Below are 17,266 nucleotides of genomic sequence, written 5' to 3'. Positions count from 1 at the left end.
TTTGCCCTTTTCCGCGTGATTCGAACTCGACAAGGGGCATTGTCCCCTGTGCTCCTGCTTTTTCAGCGTGGCGGCCTCTAGGTTGGTGCCGCTCTTTCCAGCTAACTCTTCATCACGCTGCCCGCATTCTACGTACCGTGGTGACACTCCATCGCCTGTCGCGTCATAGGTCTGCGTTCCATTGTCACGCACATTCTCGTTCACAATGACGGCCCTGTTCAGCTTTTCCTCGGCTGCTTCAAGTCTCCTTTCAACTACCTTCCGTGCATCACGCTCCCTGTCCAGCTCATTCTTGACCTCTTGCACCTGTTTGACAAGCTCTTCCTGGAAAGCCTACATTTTCTGCAGTCTAGTATCGACATCACATTGTGTGCCGGTTGGTTCGATGCCCTCTCCATTCTCATCCGTATGCTCATCTGCCTTGAGGGACCCCCCGCGCACTGCCTCCTTTACCGGCTTTCTCGCCATGTATTGCACGGCTTTTTGCAAATACTATAATAGTTCTACTACTGATGCAAATACTACAATACTATACCACTATATCAATGCATAGCACGTGCCTTTTAGCAAGAACCGATACGCACAGGATCAAAATCCTCAAAATGTCGCAAAGCAACTCTCAGCACTGTTTCAAAAGCAGCCAATGCAGCGGAGACCGAAGGTATTACACCCTCTCGCACGCGCTCAACCACGCGGCCACGCTCTCACTTTCCTACCAAAAACAGCAGAATAAAACCACCTAATAGCTATTAAACTTGCCTCCTCCAAGCTACCATTTAAAGACTACAAACACTCAACGTCCCAACCGGCTGCACGTGTTGAAGCACGTGGCGCGAAAGGACGCTCTAACAATCCTGCAAAACCAAATGTTCACGAAACACACCCGCGCACCCCAAATACGAGAGACAAAAAAGAAAGAAAAAAACCCACTCAATTACCATTTAAAGGCAGAAAATCAGCAAATCAAAAACAGAAGCAAGCTCAAAGCATGCACACAAACTTATGATTTCGTTGCCGCCACGGAGCCCCGAATAGCACGCCCATTCGCCACAAAATCCAAACCAAGCTGTTCGCTATGAATACTGGGCGCCATCTAGCGCCGTCGCCCCGAAGCCTGTGCGTGGCCTCGCCGATGCATGCAAACGCCGAGAAACGGCACGTGAAAACTAGGATTCTTTATCCCGTCTCTTTCAGAACACGCTGCGCCATCTAGTGGCGCTGCCGAGAAGTACGCGCGTGTCCTCCGAGATGAAAAGTTTGGCGTACCGGTGCGTGCCAATACTTTGAATTGTGCCCTCGCCTTCTGCGCACACTTTAGCACATGCTCAGAGACCCAAGTTGCAAAGCAAAGCAACGTGGCAGGCTACGACAATTTGTAAATTTTCGTATTTCTATCTACATTTATGTCTTTGTATATGTATTTATACGAACATTTCTAAACTAACCTGACGCTGTGAGTAAATGTTTTATTTGAAATCGTAGCAAACAGAAGGTAAGAGAAGGATGGTGGCCTTTTCAACGTGAGAATGAGGGCGAGGAAGAATGGGTGAAGATTTGTGCTGTGGTTGAGGTAGGGTGGATAGATTTTCTACTGGTGAGAGTGAGGGTGGTGGAGGCCGGGCAAATTTTTCTATGTGAGATTAAGGGTAAGGTGAGGACAATACTTGCGACGCAAGGGTGAGGGAAGAAAAACAAAATTTAGAGCATTTGTCCACGTCTGCTCATCACTGGTGTTGTGACTGCTTAAAATGTAAAATACGGCTTCGAGATTTGCCATGTCATCACCTTTCGTTAACTGGCTACACTGCACTACTGGAGTCAAAATCTCACATTTTGGATGTAGTTGATGTTAGTGCCAGATCAGTGATATAAGTAAAACAGTGGGTAGTCTGTAGTCACCATGGTGCAGTTCCAGCAGCTATTCTTTGTGACCTGACATATACGCGGCCTTAGGTCATGGCAAAAAGAAACGCACATGCGTGACTTTTATCCTTAATATGTCGGCTGTTTCGCTCTTCAGGAGGCGGAGATAAAACGTGGTGAACAGGTTGAAAGAGCCCACTGCGGCTCTTATCGGAACAATAGATTTATGTTTTCCTTATTGCGTCGGTGAAAGCTGATGATGGTTTATATGCTGGTTATGTCTTGTTTATTGATTAGAGCCTCACTTGTTCAGCTTTTATCAAATGAATATTGGTGGCCAGTGTATGGTATACCATTGCATTGCAGGTTGTGTCGTGGAGAATAATCAGCTTGATGCAACCAGTGATGTTCCAAAACCAGTTTTACAACTAGAACCTGTAGTGTTATCAGTTTAAGCAGACATAAGTAGAAAATAAGTGGGGGATCTTATTTTTTTTTTTTTTGATGTACGGCTCTAATCCAAAATGGCCAGTGAAAGATAACTTGCCTCAGAGGCGAGCTTGAGGGCCTTGAGGCCAGACAATAAGCTGCACATGTCTCACGCAGGTGCACAAAACAAACGTTTACAGTGCTTGTGCGGATCCAGTGTTAACCAAAATTTGTTAACTTGTGGGCGACATGTACCTTTATAGCCCGACCGCGTGCGTGCGGCAGGGGTGCAGTGTGTTACGAGTGTAAGTGAACCTTTATCAAAGCGCAGACAGAGTACTAAACTTTTGCTTCGAAACATAACGGTTATGTAAAATAGACGTTGCCTTGCGTATACCTCATTTGAACAGATAGCAGCTTATTTGCGCATTATGTTGGCCAGTAATCCGCAATTCTTGTTTCTCATGTCATGTGTCAATGGGTCCATGTCGAAAGTCAGCTTGCTCGTCTGCGTCGGTGAAAGCTGAGGATATTGTGCGGTTGGCTGTGCTGAAACACAGCCTGTGTGGGAGCCATTAATAAACTGGTGTATGGAATTGCGTTATTTTGTATAACTTTGAGGAGACCTCGAAAACTATTGAACATATGTAAGTTGTAAACATAATAAATTATCGGATAAAATTCTTCTTGGACCAGCCAGCAATTAAACTCCTGTGCTTCATAAAGGTGTGAAAAGTCGCTTACGCAGCCTTCCTATTTTTCGTGGATCAGCTACTGAGATTGGCGTGCTGCAGCGAACAATATAGTTTATTACTCACTGGATCTCTGCACCCACATCAGGTTACGAATAAAGTGTCATTCTATTTGTGCTTAAATATCAAACGCTCTGTTTAGCATAGTCACATTGCTGTGTGGCATTGTCCCCTTCAAGGAGGCTGCTCCTCAGAAGCTGTGTTATTCTATGTATTGCATGTATTGTGTAGAGCGAGATTGTTCATGTTCACTACAAGCAGTCATACAACACGTCTCAGTGCGGCTATCGAACCACATATTCACCGGAGAAAGATGGTAATGATGACATCAGAAAATTTACACCAAAAAGTGTGTGAAAGCTTATCTTAAAACATATACACAGTGCAAAAAACGACTCTTTTCGGAGGAAATAAAAACCTAAGGCGCTGAACCCTATATGTACCCTGATTTGAAATTATATGTCAAGCATTCCACTGTCATCGCTATGTTGTGCTAATAGCTAGGAGCCTGCAGCTGTGTCTGTGCTCCTAGTGCTCATGACCATAACAACACAACCAGGCATGAGCACTAAAATTACGATGGTTTATCGGGCACCCGATGTGGTTTGCATCACAGTGCATCAAATAGGCTTAAACCAGCAAAGAGGTGCTAGAGAGTAAGTTGACGAAGTGTAATGTCGATTCTAGGCTTGGGATACTGTCTGCTTAGAATACCTTGGTGTCACTGTAATAAGAGTGCACCGCCATTGGCACCTGCGACAGAACGTGTGTTCACTGGTTCTGTTTGTGTCACATTATCTGCAGGAAGTTGTGGAGGTTTCACCGAATGTTTTAAATGCTGCTGTTGCTGGTTGATTCCTCTGATGATCTCGTTTCAGACTGTCTTGCTGTTACATGGAAAAACATTATTTAATCTTCCCGAGCTAGCTTCTCGCACTTTAATTTACGAATGCAATTTCCTTAAAAAGTGTCTCTGGATGGTTGCGTTGCAGAAATCCACCTCAAGTGGACTACTCGATGATGATGAAAGCTTTTCTTAAAAATTGAATTTTTTCAATCAGATATTGCAAATGACAGTGTTCTACTAAGCATATTCTGATATAGTTGCTTCTAAAAAGGACGTTAGAATAGCGAAGCTTTTGAATTAGACAAGAATATTCGGAAAATTTGGCTTAGCATATCGCACTTGAGTGCGAAATATTGGCTTTACAAAAAAAAAGGGAAGAAAAAACAGCATTGTGCTGAGACCGCGGTAAACTGTGCGCTTACGAAAAGAAATCAGATCACAATTAAAGCTACCTAATTTTAAAATGTAATTCATTACATGGAACAATTACTGTTTCACGAGAGGTAATTGAGGAATTGCTGCAATTAGTTGACATATTCTGGATTACTGTCCTCCCAGTGCACAAATGCAGTAAATCGAATAAGTTAACGGGGCTGTTTCAGTGCGTCATCCGCTGCGCTTAATACATTGTTTGTCTTTGCTAACAGATGCTTTCCTAATTTTTTTCGGTCATCGTCTTTTCTTAAAGCATCAGGATCGACACTGAAACCACATTGGAGAGAAGGGTATGTTGTAACATAAAAAACAACTTGCGCACAAGAGTTTGTTTACTCACTGCCGCGATGATCGCGCCAGGGCTTGGTGTGAAGCGCAGCACTTTGTTGTTGATGGGACTCGGAGAACGTGCTGCGAGTAAATGCAATAACGAGTTGAAAAAAAAAAAACCTCCCTAAGTGGTTTTCTGAACCTACGAAGCGGCCATTGCTGGTGAGCCATCGCAGTGCCTGTTCAATCTGTCAGCCAACATTCGATGAATTTTCATTAGGTAACAAATACTAAGCGCCCGAATTTGCCTGTCTGAACATGCGGATCTGTGGAATATATGCTAATTTTCGAGTGCAAGTTTCTGAAATTGTGAATGACTGTTTCTAACCATTTCTTTGTAATTTCGCGAGGTGTTCATTACGTTCTTGTCATAACAATCTTCCAGCGTTTGACTTTGTATGTTCAAATTTGAATATCTCCGGTTTTTTAGCTTTCACTGCATTGTTGATATCATGTGCCTAAACTGTATGCGAATCATGATCTAACAGATGCTAACAGCAAACCTCTCAATAACGCTCTAAAAGGCACCCACTTACTATTTCAGTGTAAAGGTGCCACCAAGAGAAGGATCAGTCAAGGTGGAAGTTCATGGAATTTTTGAGGGAGCCCAAGTACAACGCAGTGCCCATTGGAAGTGGCACGATCAAGATGGTGAGATATCTTCGCTATGAAATGTTGCCCATAATTCAGCAAATATCTTTTAAAAACTAGAAGCTGCTGGACTGGAGTGAATTCGAAAAATAATTACGCAATGTATAGAGTTCACGTTCGAACAATTTTATTGAGGTCAAAACTATATGGTGTTGATTTCCTTATTCTAAATGCGTATATGTGCTTCTCGTTTAATAAACCTGTTGGTTAGTGACTGACAAATCAGTTCTGCGGGAGCCTGGAAGATTGGAGAAAAGATCATAAATGGGAGAAAGCCATTTGTGTTTCGTATGTAACTTCGTGCTTCGAGACGGGTGGATGACAATTTTCCTCTTTGGTGTTCGTCAGTGTGCGTTACTATTTCTGATCTCATCTGCTCAAAACAGCTTCAGGCTAACGTGAAAGAATTGACAGTGTCACGCGAAATGCGCAGGATTGAGCACGATAGCAAGGCTTAGAGCTGCGCTTGAATTCGGACGCGGTTCTAACTATACGCGGCTGCTACATAATGTCGCGATGCAGCACGCAAGGTAACTTCTGCGCGACGCACCATCTGCGACAACGCAAGTGTGACCAGCGCCACTAGTGGCGTTGCTGGCGTTGAATCTCGACGGTGCACTAGCTGAGACCGATGGGAAACTGCTGGCGTTAGCCAGTGCTCTGCAGTCAAACATTATATAACGTTAGCTGAACGTTTACTGTCGAGATCGGAGCGCACACACAACAGCTCAGCAGCAATAGTAGTGTGCAAGCGCGCAACATTCATTGGAGCAGTATAAGGCAGAACGCTCCCTCCTTGTGGCTGCGCTTGATCCGTCAACGAGGCGATTGATAACGGAGTTGTTCTCCTGAGTGGCCGTGGCACATACTCACAGTGGGCGATTGGCCAAGAATGGGGTGGTTAAATCAGGCATATAAAAAGAAAACAAGGGAGTTAACAATTCGATCGTTGGAGCTAAAAGAAGTAAAATATGTTGTGTGAAAAGAAAAGCAATCAGGAGAAAACCGTGCATAAAAAATCTAATAACAGATAAATAAATAAATAAATAAATAAATAAATAAGTAAGCAAGCTTTGCCGCGTAGGGGGGACCGTCAGTCTAACATGGGGGATCAATGCCAAGCAAACATTTCTGTTACTGAACCCAATAATGGCGGTTTCAACAGATAGGATCACAGGCAGTCATAAATTTAGGCCAATACTGCGAAGCGATATTTCCAGTAGTCATTTTCTTATAACAGAGAAACGCCTGCACGAAACAACACGAAAGGGTCTGTCGTCTCTGCTTCGCCACAGATTGAGCGTAATGGTGAAGGAACCAGACCAGACCCATGTAAATAGAAGTTCAACGTATAGGTGCACGGCAGCGCAGCTTGATAACGGACGCTTCTGTTTTTCTTGTTTGGCAAAAATCTCTGTGCCAAGGATACAGACGATGTCGGTTCTCAACAGAGTTAGTTATTGCGGAGCCTGAGGCTCCCTACATAATGACACTCCTGCGAAATATAGCAGCAGCGACATGAGCAGTCAAAGGGCAATAAGGGAAAATTGGGCCGCTTATTGATGCCTTGGCTAGACAACCTGCAATTTGATTTATAATTAATCCTTTGTTGTTGCCTGGAAACCTCGGTATCTTGCACTTGTCTTCATCGCCTTTGCAGTCAAGCGCACTCCGCGTCTCTTGAGTTTATTTTCTAACGCTCTGCAGGCATGCCGTGCGTGTGCCGTCAGCGGAACAGCGCGACAACGACAGTTGCGCCGATAACGTGAACACGTCTTGAATGCTTGTATAATTCTTATCACAGTAAAAAAAGACAGCGATTCTCAGAGATTTTTTCGGCTCTAAACTCATTTGCTGTGACAGCAACATTCTCCCACAGGGAAGACCAGCATCTTATTGTTGTTGTTGGCTCAAAACAACATTTTCCGTTGCTGGGTTCTTTCTGAAGCAGTTGGGTTCATCCACTACGGAGAACTGTTCAAGAACAATGCGCTTTCTTGGCGGGAGGGGTGTAGTCGTATAAGAGGTTATTAATTTAAAGTAAGAATAAGAAAAAAGAGCACGTCTGTTATAATGCTTTAAATAGTTAGAGCTATGATTGTACAGGAAGAGTAGTGTGTATCAGATAATTCTTCTCGACCTGCCATTGAATTTCTAGCTTCTTTGTGATGTATGCGACTAACTTTTGAACAACATACTAATGCATGCTGTGTAACTAGAATTACATACACGGACAAACCTAACAACTTCCTGACTCCCTCTGCCTCAGGGAGCTATATTTGTTCAAGTAAAATGCGTAGCTTTATTGAAACTTTTGTTCCCGGCTGTTTTACAACGACATGTGCTATTCTTTTCCCTTTTTGTGGAGCTGGTCTTACATTTCACCATTCAAATATATTTGATTCAGATGATATTTGTACAACATGTTGTTCATTTGTTTGTGTAAAGCAGTCACATTTCTTTGTCTTTATTGTTCAGTAGAACAACGTCCAACCACCTTCCTGCCCTACGTAGCTGCAGCATGTCATTCGAAATTATCTTCAAGCTTGGCCACCTTACACCATTCTTAAAGCCAGTATTTTTGTAAATCGATACTTACGCCGCAGGTCAGGAGGCAGCTGCTTTTTCAAAGGCTGCATGCTTTTTGTTTAGGCTGTCACTTGATTAAAGGTTCCTGCCTGTAGATTAATCAACTCTGACGCCCAAACTTCTACTGCAACTTATGTAGCAAGCCAAATAGTGCACTACCACTTACGACATTTCCGTGATTGTCTTTTAACTGTGTTGCATTTTGCTCGGTAGGGCACTTCGCAAATGTGAAATTGTGAGCTACTGTGTAACCGATGTGGTGCTGTCGTTGCGTGTCGCTGTTGGCATTGATGTGTCGATGCTTTCGAGGTTGTTTTGACCAACCACATTATTTTCGGCGCAAGGTCTATTGTGGGTATGTGCCAATTCAGAGTTATCATTATAGTTGCAACGTGCATGTCATTTGTGCCGCCGACGCCGTTTTCATAAGCATCATACAGGAGAATCACGAAAATTCACCACCATCAAGTCAAGAAAAAATCTTTTTTATATTATATTATATGCCGTAATGTAATCATTTTCCACTACAGGGCTGGTCGTTCTGGCCTCCGAAATACATGCTCAACCGACCGCTGCTACAAGAGTCTGTTTGGAGCGTAATACCTTGCCCTGAAGAGCATTGACTGACTGAATAAATAACTCACTTTCGTCGTTTATTAAAGAAGAATCACGCAACGATTCTTGTATTCTACTAGTATAGAAGCGTCGCAGCTATGGTGTAAGAGGCAGAAAACCAGGTAAAACCTTCTTTTTACTTTACTGCGACAGCAGTTATTCCGTCTATTTTGTTACGTTGACGATGGCCTTTGCCGTCATCGACGACAAACGATTACGATTTCTCTTGTCGTCGTACCACCTCGTGATCCCCGGCATCGCCATTGCCACAACGTAGAGAAACAGAAAAGTTCACAAGTGGCTCAACTGCGATTTGAACCCACGTCACTGGAAACAGCATTGCGTGATCGTTTTTCAATAAACAAAGGAAAGTGATTTATTCATTCAGTCAGTCAGTGCTCAGTTGGCCTAGTGGCACTCATTACGGCTGGACAAAACCCTGTCAAAGGAAGCCGCCTAAAACTAAAGGTCAGGACACTATGACGAGGCCATAAATTTTACTTATTTGAAAAAAAAAAGTGATATCCTTCGGTGCCATCTGAACACCATGACGATACCCTACCTGCACACACAGGTGGGAAGGGGAGCATTGGAATTGTCAAGAGCGTCGACAACTGGGGCGATGACACAGTCCGTAGTGCCGCGCGCGTCCACTGGCCATCAGGCACCACGGCACGCAAGTACCGCATTGGTCACGGAGGCGACGTGGACCTCAAGTGCACCGTGCCAGCTTCTGGAGGCCACTTCTATAGGGACCACATGCCTCTGATAGGTAAAGCCACACTCGATCATATGGTGTTCAATATGATTTATATGGTATAAGATGTGAAACTTTAGTGCGAGCGGTAAGATGTGTTGATCGTGTACTTTTCCTGTAGCCTGCCTGGCACACTTTAAGCTCAAGAGTGTTAGCAGCAAGAAAAAAGTTAGTGACTTTTTACTTCGGGATGCGCATGAGGCGCTAACGTATGGGCGCTATAGCGCACATGAAGCTATCGGCCCTCGGTGCGCCTCGACGCCTAGACTTCCTGCATCGCAAATAGCTTTCAAAATGGCTTCGCGCGGCCGCGCCGTAAGCAGCAACCGCGCCATAACCATCAGCCGCCGGAGTAAAGGCCTCCTGGTGGGAAGACGGCGGGCTTCCTCCTCGCTTTCCTCACTTGCGCGCATGAAATTGAGCCGCCATCGTTCGGCTCACTGTTGCACGCGTTTACTCGCACGTACACATGAAGGGAGGAAAAATGGGAGATAGCATTACGTCGCGCAGCCAGCCTTGGCAAGTGAACGCTCCGTGAAGCCCATACATTTGCTCAGTGGTATCCAAACACGTGACAACTTGTGCCGAAATCACGGAGCGAGAATTGATATTTGCTGAGACGTTTGGTTCCCAGTAGCTATGCCAGTAGTTTTTATTCGGTACGCGCACGAGACGTCCATTTGAGGGCCTGCCAGTCGTTTGTGCGCAGGCGCGAGTAAGAGCGGGTGCGAGAGAGAAAATGTGGGGGCTTTTGGTCCTTGAATATATGACTGTGCCTGCGCACTACGGAGGAGGTTTCTTAGCGCCTGTTTTATGCGTTTGTCCCTGGGCGTTCCGGCAATCGAGAGTGGGGTCGAGTTTACGCTCGGACGCTGGCTGCCGGCGCAGTAAAATGGGTGGAGCAGCGGGCACTGACGCCCCATTTGGCGACCGCTGAGTCGAACGCTGTCTCGCACCTGCGGCGTCGTGCTAAGTCAGTCGTGGCGAATCATGGCTTTTTCGCGTCTTACGGCGATGTACCTTGAACATAACATCACAGATGTTTCTGTGGGAGCAGTAGGAACCGTTGTAGATTCCGGGCCGCATATCCTGAAAACCTACGATGCAGAGAGTCTTAGCAGCCGCGGTTGAACGCAAGTGGCTGAAACGTCGCCGGTTACGCTCGATGCCCCTGACCCCGCTATGAGAATGCGCCGCACTACCCTAACGCTTCATACGCTAACCTAACGTTAACCTCACCTAACCTAACCAAGCCAAATGTGGCTGAGACGAAAACACAATAGATAGTTTTAGAATAGGGGCCCCAAACATTTTGGGGCCCCAAAAGAAATAGCGTCGAAGCCACTGCGTTTGGCTTTTGCGTTGGAAACGCTATTTCACCGATTTAGCGAGAGCCCAATAGCGGCCCCAAAAGCTTTGCGTCAACAAACATGGCGGCACCCATCCAAGCGACGGCTCTAACTTAGCACCAAATTAGGCTCGATTCGTGGTAACGCGTAAAGTTCGCAAGCAAGGAGAAGTGACTGGGGTTATCGCTCTCTCTCATCTAGCATGTGTTATGAAGGTTGATTCATTTGACGCCGCTGATTAGGAATTCGATTGTGGATTTTATGGCTCGTAGACTTAACACGGCCTAGCTTGGCTGTTGAAGGCACGTAAACTTGGTTACTCAAAACTCACGGCAACTAATTGTTTGCTGCTTACAGAATGACCTCTAAGTTGTAAATAAACGTGAATACACGAAAGTCAAAATTACTATTCTGATGATAAAATGGTATATCTTATATAATTATTTCTAATGGCTTTTCTTTGACGCCGTAGTGGCACTGTCAGCGCAAGACGCTATCCGCAAACGCAAGTCCCTATTCTAAAGGCTCAACCAGACGTACGCGTTGCAATGCGTCCGCAGACGCCGCGCTGACTCGACGTCGCGTGGCGCCCGACGGAGGAAGAGGGCGCGCACCCAAACGATGCACGAGTTGCCGCGCGTAGCCGCGCGTCTCGTCGCGGCGGCGCAGTGTTGCTAGCTTGCCATGTTCAAGGCAGTCTAGCCTTCGCTTAACGGCCTCGTTAAGCAATGTGTTACATATTAGACAGTTTTAGTTTAGCGTCAGCAACTACAGCGTACGCTATACGCTATAATATTGGCCTCGAGCTCCACCACTGGAAAAGCTGGCGCCACCGTCGGCGTGACGTGGTACGAGGGATCACGTGGACATAGCGGCCGCGTCGGCTGCTTCGGGCGCGCCGAAGGGAGCTGAAAACGAGTTTAAATTCCCTCGAACGCTGCGGTCCTCATTTAGTGGCGAAATTTTCCCGCTTCGAGTGTCTCCTTTACAACGCTTGAAAGCACTACAATAGGTAGTGGCTGCCTTTGAAGGCGCGCAACATGGTAGGCTACTGCTCGGTGCCGCAGGGCCGGACGCACGTAACGGAGGCCGGTGTCAGCCTTATTCACACGTAGCCGCAGGACAAGAAGCTGCGTGAAGCTTGGCTCGCGAAACATAAAACCGGCAAACAGTCATCGGCTGCAACTCGGGTATGCAGCAAGCACAGACGCGAGGAAGATTTCTGCTACGGCGCCCGGTCTGCGATGTTCTGAAAACGCGCACTGAGACGCTCGCCCGAGTCCGCTGCCCGACTAATGTCATGACGGTTTGGTGTATGAACTTGTCGATGCTATAGATACTGGCAAGTTCAGTGGAGTGGAAAGGCAGCGGTAAGAAGCACATTTTAAAAAAAGCATGGCATATGGTCATGTTTGTGTTATGAATTAATGCACTGGATTACAAAAAAGGAGCAGAGGGAAATTGCACGCTGAGAGCACCGATAAACATGCAGTGCGACGCAACTCGAGAAATAGTATTGAAAGGTCAAAGAATTTAGAAGAAAAAAAAGATTGAATCGTCGCGACGGCACATCACAGTCCCCGTAGGCGTCGAAGTCTCTACAATGAAATTATTTTTGAACAGCTCTGATAGCGCCCACGCAACAATGGTTGCTTGTATACGGTCAAATGCTCATATTCTGCGGCCTAAAGCTCATGGCACGGTACGAAAACGCGCGCGCGGAGAAAGCGAAACAGTGCGCGGACAAGCATGCAGACCCGCACTCGGTCGCTGCGAATCTGCGCGATCGGTGCATTGAGGCTTCGTTCTATTACACTCCATTTAGTTATACAAACACTATAAGAACATATTTCACATAGTTTTCTCTCAGCGTTTACCTACCTTTCACGCAAGAAGCCGGTTCAGAAGACTCCATCGCGGCGACCACGCGCAGTGGCGTTCACTGTACGTATTCGGTAAAGAGATAGCGTCTGTAAACGATTGTGTGCTTTCAATTTGCCCAAGATTATTATTTAGACAGTAAGAAACTTCTCTCGTTTCGAAAGTACTTACAGAAATGTCCGGGAGAGCTCGCGCGTGGTGTTTTCAGTGAGCGCTGACAGCAAAACCTATGAGGAGCGCGCCACGTGATCCCTCATACTACGCCAGCGAGGCGCTTCCGATAGATGGCGACTCCGTAACTCCTCGCCGCCAATAGCGTACGCTAAGCAGCGCACGTTTTCTACAATTTTAGTTGACCGGCGATATCTTCGAATCTCAGAGGCCATATGCCGTTGTTGCGGCGATTTCGCGCCATTAGCGACAGGTGGCGTTGACATCTCGAACGTTTCTTTCGTTAGGCTTCGACTCGTTCGAAACGAGAAGCGATCTCGAAAACACCACGAGGTTATCCATAATACTCTGTCGTCGAAGCGGCCTGAGACTAAGCGAAAGCCGTTTACACAGTCATTTACTACGAACGAAGTGCATTTTACAAAAGCAACGCCAAATTCAATTCGAAGCGGGCAGCCGGGACCGCCGCCATGTTTCCCGCAAGCTTGCCTGAACTAGGACCCTACCTGAACGTCGCGCGGAGTCGTTCCGGAAGTGACGTTGGCTTGCCGTGGTCATGTGAGGTGTGTCATGCTACTGACGCGAGCGGCAGCTTCCGGCGCGGGCGCAAAAATTCTAGCGGTTGTAGGTCTCCACGCCGCCGCGCGCCAACACGCGAAACAGCCTCCGCGCCTGACGCCGTACGCGCCCAGGCGTGGTGCGGCGCGTGCGGGCGCATTGGAACGCGTACGTCTGGTTGAGCCTTAAAGCTCGTTACTCCAGCGTGCCCCGACGCTAATCCCCGAAAGCTCTTTGGGGCCCCAAACTATTGGGGCCCGTATTCTAAAACGCTCTAATAATCGTCACAACGTAACCGCTGTGAGAATACGCCATGCCACCCTAACGCCTTTTACGCTAGCCTAACATAACGTAACGTAGCCTAACGTTAACCTAAGCTAACGTGGCCGAGACGCAAGGACAAAAATCTGAACCGCGTAACCGCTGAAAATACGCCGCGCCAGCCTGACGCCTAATATGCTAACCTAACCTAACATAAGGTAACCTAGACCTAACCTAAGGCCACGGAGTAAGACATTTAGGAGGTGAAACTCCCGTCAGCGCGAGCGAGCGCGGGCGACCAGATAAGGTCACAATTGTTGTATGCGCCGACGGGGCCATATACAGTGGCGGCGCCATGCGGCGCGTCGTAGAAGCCGCAGCGAAAAAAAAAATGCAGCGCCCGGGCGCAGGCTGCTTTGGCGCGCTCTCGACGGCGGTAATTTCTTTCCAGGCCGCCAGCACGATAACGGCTCCGCGGGCTTGTGACTTTTTTTGGTCGCCGCAAACAGCGGAGTTTCCTCTCCTAAATGTTTCTTGCTCCGTTCCTAAAGCTGAGGTAATTTAACCTAACGTGGGCAAGACGCAAAGCCAATTATCCTTACGGCGTGACATCAGGAAGTGGCGTTCAACCGTGGTTGCTAAGGCGCTGTGCATTTATTTAACTCAAAGGGGCCCACTCAAAAAGGCTGCTGAAAAGCCGCGGACAGCAGCCCGCGAAAAGCCTGCCAAGAGCGAAGATACTGCAGCAGGAGAGCAGGCCGGGTCTGTAGTACGGCCCTTACTGCATGCCCGGAAAAATCAGTTTTGTTTTCTTTGAAGGTGGAGCGTCGTAAGGCGCAAGAAAGCTTTAATCTGGCATGACTGACTCAGCACCAGCGCCGCAGGTGCGAGAAAGTCTGTCTGACGTAGCTTCAGACACAGCCGTCACCAAATGGGGCGTCCGGGCCCACTGCCTCACCGCGCGGGCAGCCCGCATCGGAGCGTAAACAAGACCCTATTCCGTAATGCCGGCACGCCTAGGGGACAAAGGCATACAACGAGCAAAGCAACTTCTCCGCAGAGCCTAGGCAAAGTAAGATATTCAAGGAGCAAAAGCACTCAGATTATCTCCCTCGCACCCGATCTTACTCGTGCCTGAGGGATGAACTCGTACAAAAAGACGAAATAAACTTTTCCTCCGCGGTACCTAGGCAAAGAGAAACATACAAGGCGCAATATCCCCATATTTTCTCCTTCGCGCCCTCTTGTACCTGCGCCTGCGCACAAACGGCTGCCGTGGCTCAGCCTGCAGAGTGGGAATGCTAAAACCAACCGCGCACTTTGAAGTGAAATCACGTGTTGGGCCTCTAGGTTTGGCTTCGCGCAGTTGCGCGACGCTCCCTCCGACCGTTTCCTTCCTCCATGCGCGTGCAGCAAACGGCACGGTCACGTGACGAACCCCGCAAGTCCAATCGACGCACACTAACCGTAGCAACTAGAGTAGCAACCGTAGCGCACCTCCGGCGTGCTTACGACTACCCTCGTCCTCTGCAAAGCTTTGCCTCTTTTCTCCCTACCCTCTTCTTTAGTTGCCCGGGCCCTCAGCGCGCTCCTTGGTAGTTTTCCTGGCGCTCGATTCTCTCCTCCACTTCCAAGCGCCTTTCTCCTCCGCTTCCATCGCGGCTACACACTACTCCTCAACGGCCGTCGGTGCGCCTAGTCATTTACTCCTGTGCGTAACAGATCGAGAGGTACAGCAGGAGCACCACCGCATTGTAGCTCAACGGCAGATGGGGTCATGCGTGCTGTGGGCACGAAACTTTTGACAAGTACTGCGCATCTGTTCACATGCTGATGTTTCAATGTTGTCTTATTATGTGGCCATCTTTGTATTTAATGGTGTGTTCCTATTACGACTCTTCGTATTTGTCCCTAAAATTTTTTTACCGGCACGGGAGTCTAACATGCTCTTTTTTTATGAATTAGGTTGAATTTACCGAACACTCGATGGTATGTTTAGCTAGGGACGGGTACGAACCAAAAGCATTTAATCAAATAATCCTAACACTCTAATCATGTTAACTGATTATTCGAATTATGTGTTTTCATACGTGAGGTAAATATCATTTGACAATTTTTATGTGTAAGCTTACAAAGCATGTGCTCATTAAAGGAGCAGTTCCATTGATTATGATGTCTGCGAACCCCCATTTTCTTGGTGGATATATATTGTAACGCTGATCGGTGAGCTTCGTCTGCCCCGGAGAAAAACGTAACGCCGCACCGGAGGAGCGTGAAAGAGGAAGAAGACGTCGCGGGTTGTTTTCTGGGTGATCGTCTGTTTCGGGCCGTCCCATCTCTTCTCTACCCCTTTTCATTGTAAATAAATCCATTCTACATATGTAACAATATCAATTGCATCAAACGCATACAGAAGAAACTGTAACCCGGCATGGTGGCTGAGCGGCTATGGTGTTGCGCTGCTAAGCACGAGGTCGCGGGGGCGAATCCTGGCCGCGGGCGCGAAATGCAAGAACGCCTGTGTACCATGCATTGAGTGCACGCTAAAGAACACCAGGTGATGAAAACAAATTTGGAATTCCCTCACTACGTCGTGTCTCATGATGATATGGTGACTTTGGCACGTAAGACCCCAGAATTTTAACTAAGAAGTAATTATAATTCCTACTACAGTGCGGGTAACAGATCCTCCATTTATCCTGCATGCGTGGTTTTCGTTCCGCCGCTTGATAGATACCCTCGCAGGCGTCGCCTTAGTCGTAAGAATCTAGCTCATTTTTGGGCTATCTTCCTTCCTGTTGAGCAAGTGAAGCTTGGCGATGTATCCCGGGTTTTGCTCGTGTGACTTCAATCGTTTAGTCGCAAGAAAAATACTAAATTTGAAGAAAGTACTGTTCACATACTGGTAGATTTATTGATCAGTCAGCAATCCCTATATGTAACTAAAGCTTATACATACTATAAATGGGACAGTAAAAAAAAAATGGTGGTCTGACACACGTCCCATTTCTGCGTGAGTCTCCCTATTCGCACCGGTATATCTTTGTTACATGTCAATGTGTTCCTGGCGAAAACATTCAGATCGAAGGAAACGCAGGATCTGGTGCTACGCTCTCAATTTACAGATTTTTTTTTTTTGTGCGACTGTCTCATTTTGGGATATAATATGCGTTGGTTTTGTGTGAACTTTCGGAAGATTCTTTCACACAGTTGGCCTATGCTTATCAAACCTGAAAAAGCATGCTCAACGTCACAAAGACAAAAAAAAATCAGTTCAGTTACTCAAATTTTGGCAATACACACGCTTCTAATTCTTCAGCTTTGCCCCGTGCGGTCGGTCCGTTTATGGAACACTCTCCTAGACGACCTCACTTGCCAATCGAACTGCATTTCGCAATGTTCTAATAGATCATATGCCGGTTCAACCAGCTTAACACATCTTGCCTTCTATTTTCTTTCCTGCATTTCTCTACAAGCTAATAAAATAATTTCAGTTATCCTAATTTTTTTACTGTATCTATTACTGTATGTAGGCAAAGCGTTTTAATGTTATGTTATTGTGTTTACTGTTTTTAATGTTATCGTATTTGCTAATATCGTGATAATGTTCCATACCGCTGAATTGCGTGAATATTCTTTTCATAGCACTGATGCTTTTCTTTTGCTTCCCAGTTCATTACGAATATGTTAGCGTATTTTCCCCTTTAAGCACTGCCTTCTCCAAGGCCAGTAAGGTACTTGTAAATAATAAATAAATAAATATTTAAATAGATAAATG

At 46.6% G+C, this 17,266-nt stretch overlaps 1 protein-coding gene across 11 annotated transcripts in view; it reads left to right on the top strand.

The window, feature by feature from the left end:
* The window catches only part of LOC142575940 (E3 ubiquitin-protein ligase MIB2-like), a 291,148-nt gene that overhangs the window by 165,803 nt on the left and 108,079 nt on the right, over nucleotides 1–17,266 (top strand). For all 11 annotated transcript variants that reach the window (XR_012826743.1, XM_075685763.1, XM_075685762.1 and 8 more), the window contains 2 exons: nucleotides 5,201–5,307; nucleotides 9,086–9,283. Coding sequence is in view for 10 of the 11 variants with exons in the window: in XM_075685763.1 (XP_075541878.1) it covers nucleotides 5,201–5,307; nucleotides 9,086–9,283 (305 nt within the window). In the remaining variant the exon portion in view is untranslated. The remainder of the gene's footprint in view (nucleotides 1–5,200; nucleotides 5,308–9,085; nucleotides 9,284–17,266) is intronic.

Source organism: Dermacentor variabilis, chromosome 3 (genome assembly GCF_050947875.1).
Source record: "Dermacentor variabilis isolate Ectoservices chromosome 3, ASM5094787v1, whole genome shotgun sequence".
Taxonomy (NCBI): domain Eukaryota; kingdom Metazoa; phylum Arthropoda; class Arachnida; order Ixodida; family Ixodidae; genus Dermacentor; species Dermacentor variabilis.
The sequence above is the reverse complement of the archived record's forward strand: the minus strand, read 5'-3'. Positions and strand labels throughout refer to the sequence as shown.